This window comes from Carettochelys insculpta, chromosome 1, assembly GCF_033958435.1.
Source record: "Carettochelys insculpta isolate YL-2023 chromosome 1, ASM3395843v1, whole genome shotgun sequence".
NCBI classification, from domain to species: domain Eukaryota; kingdom Metazoa; phylum Chordata; order Testudines; family Carettochelyidae; genus Carettochelys; species Carettochelys insculpta.
In genome coordinates, this window is record NC_134137.1 from 105,042,849 (window position 1) to 105,063,121 (window position 20,273).

Here is a 20,273-nt window from a genome sequence, read left to right on the forward strand (position 1 = left end):
TGACGCTCTTGGCGCCGCGCGTGCCGGCTGTTGTATAACCGGAGGCTCAGCCTCTGCCACGTGTGCTGCCGCGCTGCCGCTTGCCTGAGTATGTGGCTGGGGGCTGTGTGCTCCGCTCGTCCTGCTCGCTGCAAACGCCGGCAAGGATTGAGCCAGGGAGAGTTTCCCCGGTTTCTGCACCGAGGGGGTCAGAGAAAACTGCCCTCCTCTTATGCAATCCAGAGAGCCCTTCTGGGTGAGGCTTCTCTGGCAAGTCCGGCTGGAGAGCCTGATCAACAAGAGCATTTTACGCCTCATCGCTCTGTCCTTCCTGGCCCTGGCTGTGAGCTTAGCACAGTGAGAACACTTCTGGGTTCGCTCCTCTCTTTTTCTTTCTTTCTTTTTTTTTGCTGATATTCTCTTTGTCTTTGCTTTCTCTCTCATTTTTTTTTTAATAACCAAAAACAACAAATGACACGTAGAAAAAAAACACTATTTAATCTGACTCTGGCCTTAGCCTGAGTAGATTCTGTCTGCAGCCGATGGCGGTTGAGAACGAACTGGCGGGGACCGGATCGCGCACGCGGCCGGGGGTGCACTGGCGCATGCGTGATCCAGGAGAAAGATTTGCGATTTGCTGGAAGATTTGCGATCTGCAAGCCCGACACCTATTGTGGAGCACCCACGGGGACACCCGAAGAAGAAGTGGGTCTGTCCCACAAAAGCTCACCTAATAAATTATTTTGCTAGTCTTTAAAGTGCTACTTGACTGCTTTTTGTTTTGAATAGTCACAGTTTGGGTTAGGGACTGTAAAAGGGTAGATACAAATATCTGAATGCTGACGAAGACATCAGAGAGGGAAAGTTATATCAGAATGGCATAATGAAGTATCCATAATATAATGTGATGAAACAAAGAAAACAAAACATCAACACAACTCATATTGCTGTTGCATAATTTCTCAAGGGCAGTGGCAAAAACCCCACCACTGTGTAGGACATTATTTGAGGGGAATACTAATTCATGTACTTAAGGCAGGGTCATGCAATGGCTATGGAATTCAATTCTTATTGCAAAATTAAGCTCCAGAATCTGTTTCCATATGACACACATGGGACTTGTCTACAACTAGCTCCCTCGTTTGAAGCGAGCATGGTAAATAGGGTGTTGGGAGTTTATTAACCAAGTGCTGCGCTGCAAATGCACCACTTCATTAAGCAAATTCCCACCCACCGCTGCGGCAACTACGAAGTGTTAAACTTCAAAGTGCTGGTTTACATCTAGCCGCAGGTTATGTTGTTATTATCCCTTATGTTCACGAAGATAATCTTGAAGAAGTTACCTAAGTGTAAACCAATACAGTAATACTGACCTCAGCCTGCAGACAACCTTAAACAATAACCCCAAGAGCTGTGTTTCATTCATGTCATTTAGGTACATAATTCCACAAAGAATTTGTCATGTTTCCAAAATACTCAGCTATTTGCTATACAAGTTGGCATTTTACTAAAGGCAGGTGGCTGACATTTGTGTTTCTGTCTCCCTGGCCTATCAAGCCCTTTCTGCAAACTTTCCCACTACGGATAGTCATTCCTTTGAGCCTGGGCACCTAAAATGTCCAATTTGCATCCAGGAAGGAAGTGTGTGTCTATGTGTGGGAGGGAGATGGGAAGAGATAAGGGTGATGGAGGGAAATCAGGTATTGGGAAGTATAGACTGGGAAGTGGGGCTGTTTGGAGAACAGAAAAGCAACTGAGCACTGGGAAGCTGAGGGAAGGAGCTGCTAAAGCCACCTTTGAGCTCCCTCTTTCCCCTGGCACACAGGGGTGGAAGAATTTTCTGAGCCAGGCAAAACAACAATGTAATAGCCAAAGCCCAGGGACTGCAGCCAGGTTGCTGGGAGAGCACAGCAAAAATATCCCCTCTTGAAAAGTAATCAACGGATTGTACTTTACTGAGTCTTTTTCAGCTGTGACTTCAGGGGAGCAGGAGAGGAGGGAGATGACACTGAAAGGTACTGAATAAATTAACACGTTTGCAGAGTGCACGGAACCATGACTACTAGCACAACGCCGCATCTTCAGAGAGCGGGACGGAACGATCCAGCAGGTCTTTCTACACGCTCCACGCCTATGACCTCCTAAGTCATGGTCGTTATCCATAGATTGTTTTTGTTACACCCACCTTCTCTAAATAAATAAATAAAAATCCCATGTCTATTCAATCTTATTGAGAGGGAACTTGAACCAATTATATTAACTCTTACCATAATCTTGTCGCTGTCGATAATGGTGTTCAGCCTATGTGCAATGGTCAGCACAGTGCACTGGGCAAACTTTTCACGGATTGTCTTCTGAATCAACTCATCTGTTCTGAAACACAGAAAGACCAGTGCAAACGGAGGTTAGCGAGATGCACGGGCAAGGATCTGACTGCAGAGAAGTCCTATGAGGGAACTACAAATAATTGTAACTTCGGGAAATACTAATTAACAGAGGCATGTCAGTATGTCATCCCTTCAATATGGTTTGGCACATAATAAAACATACCCCAAAGGAGGATTCTGGCGGTTAAAGATAAAAATGCTTCTTTTTCAATGAAGTTCCACTATCATGTGCAGCAAAGATCAGTGGTCAAAGTAACAGGGAACTCAGGGAGAAAATGGTTTCTTCTCCCTGACTCGAGGAATTAGGTCTTTCCTACAGGTTCCCCTTCTACTCCACCAGTGCAGTAAAAGATCCCTCTTCTGTTCCAAAATACTTTAATCACCACGCTAGACCACATCCACCCCAAAGACCTCACGCTATCTACAGCTCTTATAATGTCAATCTGATTTTACTTAGAGTCTGAGCGAAAAAGACAGTTACCTGTTCCATAACTGCTGTTCTTCAAGACGTGCTGCTCATGTCCATTCCAAACTAGGTATGTGCTGGCACATGCCCTGTCGCCAGAAGCTTTTTGCCCTAGCTGGCAGACATCAGGTCAGCACGGCGCTGATATGGCGATCAATATATGCACCGCCCGACCCATCCTCTGCTCATCCTGTCCCCTGCTCAGTTCCCTCTTGCTGGCTACTCCGACGCTGGGGAAGGTGGGCGGGTTTTGGACTGGACATGAGCAACACATCTCGACGAACACCAGTTGTGGAATAGGTAACTGTCTTTTCTTCTTCAAGTCACTACTCGTGTGCATTCCAAACTGGATGAATACAAGCCAAATGCCTAGGAGGTGGGGTTGAAGCCCTCTAAGAACTGTAATACAGCCCTGCCCACTGCAGTGTCTGCCCTTATGGGCTGCATCAACGCATAATGGGCTGTAAATGCATGAATCAAGGACCAGGTCTCTGCCCTGCAGATGTCCTGGATAGGAACATGGGCTAAATATGCCACAGAAGATGCGCACGCTCTGGTAGAGTGAGCCTGGATCAGGGGAGGGGGAACCCCGACAATTTGTAACATTCTTTAATGCAGGTCACTACCCAGGAGAAGAGATGCTGAGAGGGGACTGGGAGGCCCTTCATCCTGTCAGCACTGCCACAAATAGTTGCCGTGCCCTTCTAACAGGTTTGGTCCTGTGCCTGTAGAAGGCCAAAGACCTTTGAACATCTAAGTTATGTAAACTCCGTTCCCTGGGAGAGGCATGACATTTTGGGTAAAAACCCGGCAGTGAGATATCCTGGTTGGCATGGAAAGGGGAGACCACCTTCAGTAAGAATGCCGGTTGCGGTCTCAGTCTAACCTTGTCCTTGTGGAACACCATATAGAGTGGGTCCACCCTCAGTTAGATACCCTGCTGGACAAGGTAATGGCCACCAAAAAGGCTTTTGTGTAACTTACAAACACCAGGGAACAAGAAGCAATGGGTTTCAAGGGGGCCCCCCATAAGCTGTGACAACACCATATTAAGATCTCACGCAGGTCAAGGGGTCTGCGCCTGTGGTTTAATCCTTTCCAGTCCTCTCATAAACCTTTTCACTACAGGGTCTGAGAACACTGAGGATACCCTGGGACGAGGGTGAAAGGCTGAAGTGGCTGCCCAAATGCACCTTAATGGAAGGTAAAGACAGCCCTTCCTGGCTTAAACACCACGAATAGTCAAGAATCAAAAGTATCAAGCCTGTGACGGGGAGCGCCCCCCTTCTGAGAAACCCAAATCGAAAACCTCATCCACTTGGCTACATAGGCTGCCCTTATGGAAGGTTTCCTACTGGTTAACAACACTTCCCCTACAGGGTCTGAGCATGAGAGCTTCACAGCTCTCAACGATGGAGCTTCCACAGTGTGAGGTATAAGAACAGAAGGGTGGGGTGCTGTAGTTGCCCCTCCTCCTGTGTCAACAGATCCAGCTGTAATGGTGGTGCTATTGGTTTGCAGACCGACATTTCCCGGAGGATTGAGTACCACTGCTGTCAAACCCATGCTGGGGCCACTAGGATGAGTGATGCTCAGTCTGACCTAATTTTGAGTAGGACCTTTTGGATGAGCTGAATTGGAGGAAGTGTGTGTAACAATGGGCCTGACCAGGGAATGCTGAATGCCTCTGCCCAGGCCCCCAGATTCCAATCCCAGTAATAAAAAAATGTCTGGCACTCTGCATTGAGGTGTGAAGCAAACAGGTCCACTTGGGGATGTCTCTACCTTTGGAAAATTGGTTGCAGCACGTCTGGGTGTAGTGATCACTTGTGGTCCATAAAGGACCTGCTGAGATGGTCTGCTAACGAATTGTGGACTCTTGGAAGGTAATGGACCTGCAGAAGGATCTGATGTCAAATGCAAAACTCCCACAGCTTGAGGGCCTCGTGACACAGGGGAGAGGTGTTTGTTGATATATACATTGCCGCCGTGTTGTCTGTACTCATGGCCATGCAATGGACTGTGAAACTGTCCCAGAAGACCTTGCATGCCAGGCAGATGGCCCGGAGCTCCCTAACATTTACACAGAGTCTGAGGTTTTCCTGGCTCCGTAGGGCTTAGGTCTGGTTCTCCCACAGATGAGTCCTCCAGCCCAGATCCAAAGCATCCATCACCAGAGACAGTGAGGGCTGGGGAGGCCTAAAGGGCAATCCTGCGCAGACCATCTGAGCGTCCAGCCACCAGCTGAGGGTGGACAGGACCTGAGGTGAAACTGTTACTAACATGTCTATGCTGTCCCTGACAGGCTGGTAAACCAAGGCCAGCCACAGCTGAAATGTACACATTAGGAGTCTAGCGAACTGGACTATAAACATACAGGCCACCATGTGACCAACAGACTCATGCATCACCTGGTCATGGTGGTGGGGAACCTGATATCACATATAATACCCACTATAGTTTGAAACAAGCTGTCTGTCAGGAAGGCCCTGGCTCTGCTCAAGGCCAGGAGGGCTCCCAATGCCATCAGGCAGCCGAGGAAATAAAAATATTCCAGCGCCACAAGTGGGGGCAATGTTGGTGTCAGAGCCATTAAAAGACCAGGGGGTCAATGCTGTAGGGGGCAAAGCAGGGGAGGCAACTTTCTGTGACCCCTCAGGTCCTAGGCCACAACGCCCATCTGTAGGAAGCAAAGTAGGAAGAACCCTGGCGCACATGAGGTCCTGCACTGCATGAGACGCCTCTGGCATCAATGGAAATGCTGAAATGTGCAGGTCCTGGCCACGCACTGGAGTTAAGGCACATTCCTCAGGCTCTGCAGAGTGAGTGCATCAAGAGTTGTCTTGATGGCTCGGTGCCATAGCGGAGTGACCCCTATCATGCCACTTCTTTTTTGGCAACAGGGATTGGCTCCTGTGCCTTCTGGTGCCCTCCTCTCGGCACCGAGCCTCCTTCTGCACCGACACCAGTGCCTGCACCGGGGCGCTCCTCACTGAGGAAGCTGCACTGGGCCATTCGGGGCGGGGAACATCTGGCTGCAAGGCCACCCCCATGAGGAGAGCTTTCAGCCTTTGAGCCCTATCATGTAGAGTCCTGGGCAGAAAGGACCAGCAAATTGCACAGCTGTCACCCTGATGGCCTTCCTCAAGACAGGCAAAGCAGTCAATGTGCTGATCAGATTTGGGCATACATTTGCCACAGTTCTTGAAGCCCAGAGAAGCAGGCATTGCCAGGACCGAGGCACAGAGAGGGGCAAGGAACCCGCCCTGGTTGACTGGGCATGCACCAGCACACACAGTTTGGAATACACGTGAGAAATCACTCAAAGAATAAGCAAATATCCCCTACTGAAAATAATCCAGTAATATAAAAAATGTGTATGTTACCTAAAAGAAATCTCATTCATAGTTCATGACCACCTATCTCTCTCCAGCAAAGAGGGTAGTCCTGTAAATATAGTTATTTTTCTAGAGGTGCAGTAGCAGAATACTAGCTCCTTGTGGAAGCAGGACTATGGGTGGATACAGTCCCAGAAGCTCAGCATTCATGGAGACCTCCTTAAACTCTCCTGAAGAAATTGCCTCTTAAGGAGATCCATGTCTTCCCCTGAGGGAGAAAACTCAACAGCAGTAGAAATGCCACTGAGGCAAGGTTATAAGGGACCCCCTGAGCTTCCTCGTTGCCCACTCTCATCTCCTCTGGATCCACCTTCTGCCACCTTCATTCCCCAGATCATGGTAGTATTAGAGAACTCAACCCATAACCAGCAGGTTTTCTGACCTCTTCTCAGAGACACCTCAGAGACCAACCCCTGCTACTCTCTCTGCTGTTGTCCCTGGGGGGAAACTATGGCCCTGACAATCTCTTAGTCACATGGGAGACAGCAGTCCAAGGAGGAAAGAGGGTCCCACTGTGAGAAGCAGTTGTGTGTAGGCATTATATACACACCTCCTCTCCAATAATTCTAGAAAGAGAAGCGGTTGGGGATGGTTTATACAGAAGAGAGGGGAAAAAAAACCTCTTTTTGTTTGGTTTTGAAAGAACAGTCAGTAAATTCAGGACTATTTTCACTGACGGGGGCACTAGGGGAGCAGAAGAAGTTATAGTTAAGAAATTCTGGAAACAATTTAAAATAAAGTTTAAAATATTTGGAACTTTTCAGCTGTCAGCCTTTGTAGCCAGATGATCTTACCATCACCTTCGTGCACCCTTCGTTTATGTTGTTTGTTACACTCTCTTGTTACATCTTTTATTACAGGGCAGATGCCATGTTTGCTTATATTTTGGACAGAAACTAATACAGTGGGCTCTGGTCCCTAATGACAAACCTGATGGCTACATATACGAGCATTTTCAAAAAGTTCTGAAAGTGAGGCTGCCAAAAGAAAAATTAACCATATTCATTAGAAAAATGTGGGCGTGCATACTTACAACAGCACAGTTTACAATGTAATATAGAACCCATCACTGATTGGCATTGAGCCAGACTCACCACAAGGATTCTGCAGATTCTGGAGGAGTGCATACAGGAGGAAAGGGGGAAAATGGGCTGTGGTGGCTGAAAGCCGAGGGGGTGGGGGCAGGGGAAGGAAGAGGATGTAAATGCTCCAGAAAGTTTCACAAGTCTCTATTACTGAACATTTTTATGATTTCCAATTCTATTGCCAAAGGTTTCACCTGCAATGTTTAAAGAATCCTTTAACTGGAACAGAATTATTTTATTCTCGGGGATAACAATGCCAATCTCATGAACAAGTCGAAAAGCTAAAATTGTATTATATTTTCACTGATTATCACGTGAAATGCTCAGGCCACCAGGCTTACGCAAACTTTCATATTTATGCCATCTCCTATTCGGCAAGGAACTGCAGTACTTCCAGACATGCATCCTATGAGGTGAGATGGAATCCCAATCAAAGTCTTCAAAGAAGATGATCCAGAGTTCCACAAACAGCTCCACCTCCTGATTCTGAAGATCTGGAATAGGGAGCAGATGCCACAAGATTTCAGAGACACTCTGTCAGTCTTTTCAAAAAAGGTAACAAGTTGGACTGTGGAAACTATTGTGGCATCTCCCTCCTGGCAACAGCAGAGAAAACCTTGGCTTGAATCCTTGCAAACTGACTCCTGCCACTCAGAAGAAAGTTTTCCAGAATCCCAGAGTGGCTTCCAACCATTCTGAGGTACAGCAAACATAATCTTCACTGCCCAGCAACTGCAAGAAAAATGTCGTGAACACAACCAAAACTTATATATGAGTTTCATCGACCTGACCAAAGCATTCGATTAAGTCAATCATAGTGCCCTGTGGACCATCCTCTCAAAGACTGGCTGCCCCAAAAATTCATTAGCATTTTAAGGCTGCTTCATGACAACATGACTGCCACAGTACTGAGCAACAACGGATCCCAAAGCAACCCCTTTGAGGTCAACATGGGAGTTAAGCAAGCTGCCTCATCACTGTTCTGCATCTTCATCACAATAACCCTTCACTTCATTGATGGCAAGCTTCCAGATGGTGTTAGGATTGTTTATACAATGAACAAGAAGCTTTTCAATCTCAGGAGACTGAAGGCTAAAAGCAAGACCACCACAACCTCGATCATGGAGCTCCAGTACATGGATGACAATATGGTTGTTGGTCTTTCTTCCACAGCCCTTCAGACCATCTTAAGTGCCTTCACTGATGCACATGACAATCTCAACCTCACACTGAATGTCAAAAAGACCATGGTGCTCCAACCTTCACCGATGTGACAATCTCATACACCTCCTAGGGAAGTTAATGGAGAACTGGAGGAAAATGTGGAGTATTTCCCATACCTTGGAAGTCATCTTTCCGCTAAAGTCGACATTGATGCAGAAATCTAGCATCGTCTGAGCTGTGTAAGCTCTGCTTTCACCCATCTGAGACAAACGGTCATTGAGAACTGGGACATTTATCCCAAGGCAAAGCTCTTTGTATACCGTGTAGTGGTTGTTCCAACACTACTATAGGCATGTGAAACCCGGACAACATACAAGGGTAGTTTGAAGGCACTTGAACAATATAATCAACACTGCCTCAGGAGAATTCTAAATATCTCTTAGGGGACCAGGTGCACAAACACGAGCATTGTGGAAGAGTCAAACATGACCAGCATTGAAGCCATTATCATCCATCAACAACTTCATTGGATTGGTCACATGGGTCGGACCTCTGATCAGTGCCTCCCAAAACAGAGTTTGTTTTCCAAATTGGAGGAAGGACAGAGGAGTGTTGGGGGCCAGCAGAAGAGATATAAGGACATGCTGAAGACGCACATGAAAAAGTGCAGCATTGGTGTCGACACTTAGAAGAACCTTACCCAACACCATCCCCAATGGAGAATGGTGGTGGTGGTGCAATTTGAGAGGTCCCACTGCCATGCAGATGAAGACAGGAGGAGAAGAAGAAAAGAGCATCAAAAACTGCTCTGCACCCCTCCAACAGCTACCAACACCTGCCTCTTCTGTAATAAGATCTGCGGTTCCAGAATTGGTCTGATCAGCCATCAAGAGACTCACAAACAGGAAGGTGGCATGAAGATGTCCTCATCATCAAGTGACTGCCAACGCTGCTTAAAGGTCCACCTCTATAGCAATAGCCAAGATATTAAGAAAAAAGTAGTACACACTGCAATGCAAACCAATGCAAAGAAGTTAAAGTTGATTCCTCTTCAGTCATTTATAATGCTTACAGGTTCATATATGAGCCAACATTTACTTTACTGCAAATATCTCCAGCAAATTTCAAGTAAGATAATTTAAATGGGTAGTGCCAGTAAAATAAATAAATAAACAAACAAATATGTCAGAATGGGGAGGATGAATAAGAGGCTATGGAATTTCCACTGGTCTGATTAAATCACAGATATTATCACTTTTTAGCCAAAAATAAGATTGCAGCCCAAAATCTGTGGAAAAGGAAAGGCACTTTCTCTACCCAATTTAGAAATGAAATACATGCTTAGCTGCAAAGCTTCTCTGCTAGCACCACTTCTCTCCCAGGACAAGGTTAAAAAGTGAGTGATGGGCAAAAACCTTCACAGAAGGATGAATTTGTGGTTCTGGACTCCATGGGAATCAGTAAACAGTCTCTTAACTGTGTGTGCGTGTGTTTTTAACATACGTGAAAACAAAACAGCCTGGTTCTTCTATGAGTGCAGAAAGTGATCTTGGCTATCAGGAAGATAAGAACTAACAATGATACTTTGCTTCTAGAATGACAGACTTACTATAGGTAAACAAGATACAGTTAACTGCAGTTGGGAGGGTCTCACTGGATATGCTCCTTAAACTTTTTAAGTTTGCCATTCCAATGTAGAAAGGCAACTTCTCCTGACGCTGGTCCATTATACACCTTGCCAGGTTCTGACACAGTACTAAATCAGTCTGGCAATATGCAGCACTGTAGGAGTGGAATTAACTGTGTATTGTGTATACAGAATGTTCATCATTGATCGTTGACTTCCTTGGGGAAATCAAGAATTTGTACTGCCTCCTCAGAAATGGCCACAAAACCTGAAGGTCTTGCATGTGGCAATATGTTCTCAACTCCTCAGTCAGCTTTTACATTTCCACTAGCACCCAAATTTAATTTTCCACAGGAAAACTATAATCAAGGGCACTCCGAAGAGACCTACAAGGAGCAAATAAAATATCAAACAGGCCCCAATCCCGCAAGCTGATCCGTATAGCAGGTCCAACTGCACTGATAATCTTGCACGAGCATCACTCTCTTCTGCCATGATGCCTACAAAAACATATGGAGATACACACATCTCTGGAAGGGACCTTCATAGGTCATCAAGTCCAGTTTGCTGCACTCAGGACAGGACCAGTCACCATCCCTGCTGGATTTTCTTTTTAATTTATTTGCCCCAGATCCCTAAACAGCCCTCTTAAAGACTGAACTCACAGCCCTGGATTTAGGCAGGGTAATGCTCAACCCACCGAGCTATCCCTCCCACCTTACAACAGTTAGGATGTTGGTGTGCAGACAACCCTCCCTATCCTGCTGACAAAAAAAGTCTCATTTCTTTGTTCACTGCCATCTGCCTTTATCAATCAGTTTTCTACTTTACCACAGAGATTGTTAGCCACTTGGACAGGGACCACCTCTTTATTCTGTGTCTAAGGCTACGTCTACACTAGCCAAAAACTTCGAAATGGCCATGCATGTAATGCTCAGTATTATTTATTGGTTTACCATAGGAGGTATGGCCCCTAGTTGTGGAAGAGGACCCCATTGTTCTTAGCAACACTTAGGCCGTGTCTACACTAGCCAAAAACTTCGAAATGGCCATTTCGAAGTTTACTAATGAAGTGCTGAAATACATATTCAGCGCCTCATTAACATGCGGGCGGCCACGGCACTTCAAAATTGGCGTGGCTCGCCACCAGGCTGCTCATCCAGATGGGGCTCCTTTTCGAAAGGACCCTGCCTACTTCGAAGTCCCCTTATTCCTATGAGCAGATGGGAATAAGGGGACTTCAAAGTAGGCAGGGTCCTTTCGAAAAGGAGCCCCGTCTGGACGAGCAGCGTGGTGGCGAGCTGCGTCAATTTCGAAGTGCCGTGGCCGCCCGCATGCTAATGAGGCACTGAATATGTATTTCAGCGCTTCATTAGTAAACTTTGAAATGGCCATTTCGAAGTTTTTGGCTAGTGTAGACACGGCCTAAGTGTTGCTAAGAACAACGGGGTCCTCTTCCACAACTAGGGGCCATACCTGCTATGGTAAACCAATAAATAATACTACGCATTACACGCTTGAATACTACAGGAAAGATTTTTCACTAATATTGTTCAGATCCTCATTATATCCACAACTGATTATAGTCACTCCTTCTATATTGGAATATCAAACCAATGCCACTGATTGCAGCTAGTGCAAAAAGGTGCACAGATCTGAATTGGAGATACAGGCATCTCCTAGAACTGGAAGGGACCTCAGGAGGTCATCTAGTCCAGTCCCCTGCCCTGTTGGCAGGACCAAGCACCATCCCAGGCATCTATTTGCCCCAATCCCTAAGCCCCCTCAAGGACTGAACTCACAAGCCTGGGTTTAGCAGACCAATACTCAAACCACTGACCTATCCCTCCCCTCAGATAACCACTCATGAACCTATAACAGCAGTTCTTTGACTGATGAGTGAACTACAATTTGCTTTGATGATGTATGAAATATTATATCCATCTATTTGAGAGACTTACTGTTGTATTGACTTTGGGTTTTTTCAAATCCCGGGTGGTGGAACTATTAATTCACTCAAACAGATGCAGCCCATATGCAATGTTTTCAAAAAAATGCAGTCGATTTCAGGTATTCCCACAACCGTTTAAAAGAGCTTGAAAGACTATTTTATTTCGTAGTTCCTATGATATTTCAAGATTTTGAGCTTTTCTATTAAATGAGATGTATCTGTAATCCACTGTATGTATTAAAAAGCATTTGGAAGAAATGACACCTAATGAATATTACTCGTCACTGTCATTTTTCCTTAATATTCTCTGTCAGTGCAGAGGATACCCTTCCTGGATTGACAGACCCAACACTGTTTCTAAGTTTTTTTTATCATAAGGACCCCATCTTTGTAGCATGGCATCAGCTTTAGAATCTTTCCACTCTAGGAAGTGTTTTGAGAGGCTATGTTTTGTTTGCAGTCTATCTGTCCATTTTAAGGCATTAGAAAGACACCAATAGAAGTCAGACCAATAAAAATATATTACCTCATCCACTCTGCCTCTCTAAGAGGTTATCTTGACAGTGCTGATCTGCATGTCTAAAAGGAGCCTTTTATCCAGGGCTGCTGCAGGGTAAATAGCTTTGATGTTAATTTACACACCGAAATGAAGGGTATTTTTCTTCTTCTGAGGACAGAGCCTGTATCTACCCCCTCCCAGGATGCATTCAGGAGCTTTCATGATCGAACCTCTTAAGCCACGTACAATGTTTAGTTTGCCTGTTCTGATTAGGCATTAGAGATGTTGTCAGCATTTCATGAAAGCACAAAGTCTAACCCAAGTTGCAAGAGATAAAAAGCTTTTCAGTTCACCTCTGTATTACACCAACCAAATACAAATAGAATAATTTATTTTACTATGGCCTTGGATGTTTTACCTTGGGTCCACATTTGCTGTTGCTTCATCAATAATCAGAATTCGATTTTTTTTGAGAATTGCTCTGGCAAGGCACACCAGCTGTCTCTGGCCAACGCTAAAATTAGATCCAGATTCTGCCAGCTGTGTCTCTATTTTATCAGGTAGTTCCTCCACAGCCTCCTTCAGTTGTACCTGCAGGTGTATCAGTAAACTGTAGGATGAGTAATTCACTTCTAAGCAAGATACTGGTGGCGTGATTAGGTTGCCTATTTTTTGTTATGCTTCACACAGCAATAAGCATGTAATATTTGCCTTTCATACTCCCATACATACACTATATAATTCAATTCTACAGTTAAGTCTAAAACTGTTTAAAAATCTATTTTTAATTCATCAAAATATAACACACCTGTATCCAGAATGATAAAAAAATATTAATGAAAGACTAGTGGGTCAGTGTTATATGTACAGTAAACTCTTTCATAGCTGGGATCCTATGATCCGGAATTCTCATATAGCCAGCATTTTAATGACAAGTACATTTTAGTTACATTTTCTGTAAGTAACTACAAAGAAATACAGGAAATATGGTGTAAGTTTACAGTGTACAATACAACTGTTGTTGGTAAATATAATACTCAGCATATATTTTTGTTTGTTTCTTAATAACTAATCTTATTTTTCTTTAGTGTTCTGCATTGCTAGGTATACATCTCTATTATCCAGAATATTTGAACATCTGGCAACCTCCCACTCCCAGGGCTGCCGGATGTGGAAGAGTTTACTGTTTACCCTTAAACACCCCACAACTGTTTTCTCTTCTTCAGGTCAGCCATATTTTTACTGAACCCAAGACAGTGAAAGCAAACCTCATACATATAAACACTGCAAAAATGTTATTTTATATGTAAACGTGAGACACAAATGATCAATGTTTTGGAATTACCTCTTCTAAGACATTCCAAAGCTCTTCATCAGTGTATTCATTGAAAGGATCTAAATTTTTTCTCATAGTTCCAGTGAACAAAACAGGCTCCTACAAACCAATGCAACATCATATTTTACTTTTTATATACACTTAGTTTTCACATTGCAATACAGAATTTAAACACGTTAAAGATGATTTGAAGCATGCATGGCACATACATGTAGCACAACCACAAATTACCCCTAATACAATGCAAGGAAAAACTGTTGAGATTCTTTTCATATCATAGAAATAATAAAAGAAAAGAAAACTCAGAGGCGTATTAAGAAGAAAAAAATTAAGATAAATGCTTAACAAGCCTGCATGAAGATATTTTATTAAAACAGAAGAGCCAAGGCACAGGTATTCTGACAAAATCAATATGTCTATATGCAAGAGTTTATTCTATCTGTACTTGAACTGGCATATCTGTGCTACTTTCGATACCACAAATACTTTATAGTGTATTTACTGACATTGTTAGCAGAAACAAGCAGCAACACCACCAACAAGGTCAAGTCAATGGACTTATGACCCTAGAATACTAGGGTGCTTTTGAAAGTGTGCAAACTATCTGTATAAGACACAGACAGAGAAGAAGAATCAAGTGGCTCAAGGTGTGGGTATTTTTGTTTTATTTCTGTCTGGAGAAACTCTCCAAGTGTAACACTAAAGAATCTAAAAAACAGATTTCACAACTTTTCTCCAACATTTATGTCTACACACGTGTATTAAGGATGGTTAATACTAATATTTGTACTTCAGTAGCATCAAGAAGCATCACTCAGAATTGGGCACCTCTGGGCAAACACGTGACAAAGTATAAGCATTGCCCCCTCGTGTTCACACTCTAATTTCAAATAAGACTCAACACAAGTGTGACAAAGCAAATGAGACTAGGAAGGTGAGACAAGGGTGGCAAAGATGCAGGCTAGATACATGCCTGAGTGCATGGTTTCACACAATCAGCATTTTCTTTTTAACCTAGCCATGACTGACTGATTTCTTGTGGGGACACGGCAGAACAGGAGCTGACGTACGGATTAGCTCAGGGAGGGAACTCCATATTTCAGGCAATATGAAAGAATGCCTGGAGGTAGTTGTACTAGAAGCAGACAAATGGGCATTAAAAGATGACATAATTGGCATGGCACAGAGTATGGGGGTGTTAAGAATGAGCAAATCACTAAGGAGGGAAACGTAAAGAGCTTTGAGAGGAGGCTAAGAAGCATGAACTTCTCGGCAGGTTCCCAAACTTTTCGGCATCACACCCCCCTTTTGATTTTAGAGAAACCCTCATGCCCCCCCCACTTCTTTATCATCATCCACCCCTCCTTTAACAAAAATCTCAATTTGTAATTTAAAAGTGAAATACAGTGAGCCAGTTGATGGAATCAGAAAGGGAGGAGAAGAATGATTATGGCCTATTTTCCCAGCTGGGACAGGTTGAATCCCTTAGACCTGCTGCTGACATCCTAATACTCCCTCTGAAGTCAGCCAGGATATACTATTAGTCTATTCTATGGAGGGATTACATATAACCTTGGTAAAAACTATTACTGCTGCACAGACCTCAGGCAGGACAACAAACTTAAATCTGGTAAGGGAGACCCACACCTGTTAGATTTTCAGCCTTCCTTTTTTATCCTCTGTGCATGTAAAACCCTGTTCAGTCACTGGTGGGATAGATGTGCTTGTTTGTGCTCCTTGGGAAAGCAAAAGCCTATGCAAAGAAGCGGTCACCTTCTGGATTCTCATCCAGGAGAAGAAACACTTAAGATATCCCTCAAAATCTTTCGCCTCCTCCTAAGGGGAAGGGAAGCTGGAAGGGATGCCTGCCATTTGCCTAAGGAGAAGTGTCCTATTTAAAAACTTGTGGCAGGACTCATGTCTTAAGGGAGAGGGGTTGGGTTTGATACCTTCTCTCTTGGAGCAGGTCTGTGGGGTGAATGGACTCCCCACAGATTACTCCCTCCTCACTGTGTTCTCTCTCTCAGGGTGGAACATATTGTGGCTTGATGGGAGACAAACCCTCTCAAACTAGCCTAACTCAAAGCTTCTCCTTTTGGCATAGCAAGGGTCCATGGACTGTGGACAGGCTATGCAAAGTTCTCCTGAACTACTGAGTCTCAACAGATAAACACTGCTTAGCCTCTGGTTGGTGTCTTCATGGTGTCTGCATGAAGAGAAGGCATAGAGAAACCTGTCAGGAGGCATTAAGCTGGAAGACCCAAAAAATAAAGGCCTCCATGCCTAAGGGTAAAAGAAACGCGAGAGAGTAAAAAGATGAGGATATAAATTTGTTCCTACCCAAAGGCCCCAAAAGGAAAATATGGTTAAGGCAACAAATGTGGGAGAGGGATGACCCACTGAGCTTGAACCAAATGCAACAGTATCGGAGGGGTAGCCGTGTTAGTCTGGATCTGTAACAGCAACGAAGGGTCCTGTGGCACCTTATAGACGAAGAAAAGTTTTGAGCATGAGCTTTCGTGAGCACAGACTCACTTCTTCAGATACAAATGCAACAGGTGGATCTTTAAGTCAACAGAAGCAAGGACATTATTTTGTCCCAGAATTCCCTTTTAACAGCCCTGAATGTCACTCATATGCAAGCAGAGACAGCACAATCGGAGAGTGCTGGAGGAAATGACAGAATGTCAGCAACTCTTGGTGCCATACGCAAGGTAGTCCAAGCCAAAACACATAATAGTGCTGTTGAGGACTGTGGCATATCTGGCTTTTTATCTGAGTTTTTTAAATCTACATTTAAAAAAGAGTAACCGTTTCTTTATACTTTATTTTAGGCAATGCATATGTTAAAGGTTAAATCCTGGCCTGAGTCAGACCCCACGTAGCCTTACTGGCCTCCATGGAGCTTTGTGGATGGTGTAGACCAGAGGTTCCCAAACTTTTCGGCATCACGCCCCCCTTTTGATTTTATAGAAACCCTCACGCACCCCCCCACCACTTCTTTACCATCATTCACCCCTCCTTTAACAAAAATTCAATTTGTAAGTTAAAATAAACACAGAACCTTGATATAAAAATGCTATTTAAAATTAAAAATATGCACCAATAGTTTTTCTTGGTCCTTGTGGGTGCCTGGCACAGCCCCAGCTGGCTAGCTGCCTAAGTCCTGTGCTAGCCACCAGAGCTGCCTGTGCTAGCCACCTGTGCACCTGAGAGCTGCACTGCCAAAGCCGTATGCCTGAACCCCACACCACTTGAGCCAGCCATTTGCCCACCTACCAGCCACTGGGGCCAGCTGCAAGCCTGCCCACCCCCCAGAGGCCCACACTGCTGAGACCAACTGCCCACCCACCAGTCGCCTGCCCTAGCCACAGGCCAGCCGCCTGAGCTGCCCACCCAAGCCCCACGCTGCCAGAGCCAGCTTCCCTCCTGCCAGTCCAAGCTGCCTGAGTCCCCCACTGCTGGGCCCAGCCACTCACCTGGCAGCCTGAGCTGCCCACCCGCCAGCCCAAGTCGCCCAAGCCCTGCACTGCTGGGGCCAGCCACCCACCCGGAAGCCCAAGCCACCCACCTGCCAGCCTGAGCTGCCTGAGCCCTGCGATGCTGGGGCCAGCTGCCCAAACCCCACAAGTCCCACAAGCCACCCACCTGAGCCCCTCCCCTCCCAGAAAGCCAGGCACCACCAGCTCCTCACTCTTACCCCATTCCCCTCCTGAATCAGGCAACCCCAGTCACCCCCATCTAACCCCACCCTCCTCCTCCTCTTCCTCCTCCCCCCAACTCACACTCATTCACCTTTGCACATACATGGGACTTCACCGGCTGCCTGCTTTTCATAGTGGCTGTGCCAGGTCACCCACATAAAATGGCAGGGGCTGAGAGCCGGAAGCAAATGCTGGCTCTTTCTTCAGGCGGGGCATATAATGGGGAGAAGCTGGGTCACCTTGCGCCCCGCCCAAGAATTTCTTCACACTCCCCTCCCAGGGGGCACACCCCTCAGTTTGGGAAACCATGGTATAGAAAGTCCAGCAGAATTTAGACCTAAATCTTTTATGCTTATGTGTTAATTTTTAAGCCATTCCTGGAATATTATGAAGATATTGATGACAGTAGAACATGATACAATAAATGTAATGAGATAGTGTGTTTGTTTCTTTTTATTTTCTTGTAATGTGCCAAGTATTTGAAAATGTTTGTTGCATCAGCAAATTTCAGTGGAAGCCTGTTGAATGAATAAATGGATTTGTTCAAATAGTTGAGGAAATATTTTTCTTAAAAACTAAACACTGTGAGTAATTTGTGTAACAATACACTTTTCCATAAGTTATTTAAAATGTTCTGAAGGTATTGTTAAGATAACTTTCCATTTCAATCTATTTTTACAGGCTGGCAAAATAAGAAATTGAATTTATGAAATGTTCATAGCTATTATGAGACATCCTAAAAGCAAACATGTATTGCAACAGTCGATAAGGATAATTTTAATTATCATTTCTGACACAGAGTAATATTTAAAATAGCCTGTATTATGAAAGGAAATTAATAAGCCAAACCTGTAAATAATTGTTGTAAAAATGCTTTCAGTCGGGGTAACAGATCACATTTGTACAGAGAAGATTTACAGAAAGACACAACCTTCATACAGCTCCATCCATGCAAACAATTGGAAACCTAAGCACATTTTTATTTCTGTGGGTAGATATTTAAGCTCACATTTAAGAAAATTTCAGTCTTGTCTTTCCCCGCTCTCCGGAGAGTGACTCAGTTTAGCATGCGACACGATATGTTTTACTGAGCGCCTACAGCTAGACTACATCATTTACCCACAGAATACTGACTGCAGCTACAAACTGTAGACTCCACCTTAGGTAGCTATTTGTGTTACTTGTACAAATATTAGTAAAATGGTACAAAATGACCATTGATCACTCAGTCCATTGTGGTATAGTTATTTCCCCACTCTCCCATACTCCAAAATGGTTAAATTTATTCCTTGGTCTCAGACCTTTGCATATACTTAGTAGAAAACAAACCTCTCTTTATCTGGGAGAGAAACCCTACCTGCTAACCTTCAGACACTTAAAACCCCTTTGGGCCATGACAAAACTGCCTCTTTAACTAGCAAGAGAGAAGTCATAACATTTTACTTTATTAATAAAATATGGAATTAATTATTAGTGCTCCAGGGGCAGAGACAGCATATGATCAGCAGTTTTCCACCTCTAAAGTTGTATTTCACTCACCTGTATTTCAGTCACCTAAATGTGAAAAATCACCTGAGATACACATGGTTAAAGATCTCTAAACCCTGCCGCCCTTGAATGAACTGATCATCATCCATTTTCAGGAGAAAAGCACATTGTGCACAAACAAAAGAGAAAGAATTTAAGTCTATGTAAAGCCCTCTTTAGATACAAAAAGGTCACTAACTCCACTGACTAGCACTACTGTGCATTAATGAAGCCTTCAGTGTGCAGAAACAAAAGACAGACCACATTAGGCTGCAATCCAATTGTATTTCTTTGCTAGTAACAGCATACTACCTCTTTCTGTTTGGCTTCTATTCTCAAGAAAATAAAATAAATGCCAGGTAGAGAATAAGGCATTAAAGAGCCATTGCTTGTTAACCTGCTTACCACGTTCTATAATTACTTATTTTATAAAAAGCGAGAATAAAATACAAATAAAATACATAAAACAGTACATTAAGTGACTGCTACCTTGATTTCTTCCCCCTGCTGATGGACCAACAAACATTCAGACACAAATATGGACATAAACCTCTGGATTCAACGTTACCAAACAAAACAGAATGAAAGCTGGAGAGCAACAGTTAACAGGCTACCTCCCAAACAAATCCCAGTGATGTTTTCCTCCACTCACTCACGAAAAAAATAGGATGAGCGACCTGCAGACCAACAGTGACCATTCGTCCCATTTTCCCCAGGACAATCCTGTATTTAAGATGTCTCACAGGGGTCCCAACCTTTTTAAGAAAATAGGCAGATTGTCCCACATTTTGCAGGGCTCCTGTTCCCTGACACCCTGTGTCTTGGGGTGGCAGCCTCTCCCGCCAGGGAGCTCCTCCACGGGGTGGCTGCCCTGTTCCCCTGAGCTCTGCACCTTGTGGCAGCAGCTCCTGCTGCAGGGGAGCTCCTCTGTGGGGCAGCTGCCACATTCCCTGGCACCCCATGGTGGCAGCCCCCACTGCTGACGAACTCCACAACGGGGCAGCTGCCTCACTCCCTGGTGCCCTACACTTAGAGGAAGCAGTGCCCGCTGCCAGGGAGCCCCTCCACCAGTGGCTGCCTCATTTCCCAACCTCCCATGCCTCAGGGAGGCAGCTCCTGCTTCATTCCCGGCCCCACTGCTGGGAGGCTT

The 20,273-nt window shown here is 44.6% G+C and overlaps 1 protein-coding gene across 6 annotated transcripts in view; it reads right to left on the reverse strand.

Annotated features, from left to right (window-relative positions):
- The window catches only part of ABCC4 (ATP binding cassette subfamily C member 4 (PEL blood group)), a 227,138-nt gene that overhangs the window by 32,444 nt on the left and 174,421 nt on the right, over positions 1 to 20,273 (reverse strand). For 5 of the 6 annotated variants that reach the window (XM_074989214.1, XM_074989223.1, XM_074989232.1 and 2 more), the window contains 3 exons: positions 13,902 to 13,991; positions 12,975 to 13,147; positions 2,247 to 2,352 (listed from right to left, as the gene is read on the reverse strand). In XM_074989214.1, the coding sequence (XP_074845315.1) occupies positions 2,247 to 2,352; positions 12,975 to 13,147; positions 13,902 to 13,991 (369 nt within the window). Of the gene's footprint in view, positions 1 to 2,246; positions 2,353 to 12,974; positions 13,148 to 13,901; positions 13,992 to 20,273 lie in introns of those variants that run through there. The other variant, XR_012644888.1, reaches the window with a different exon arrangement.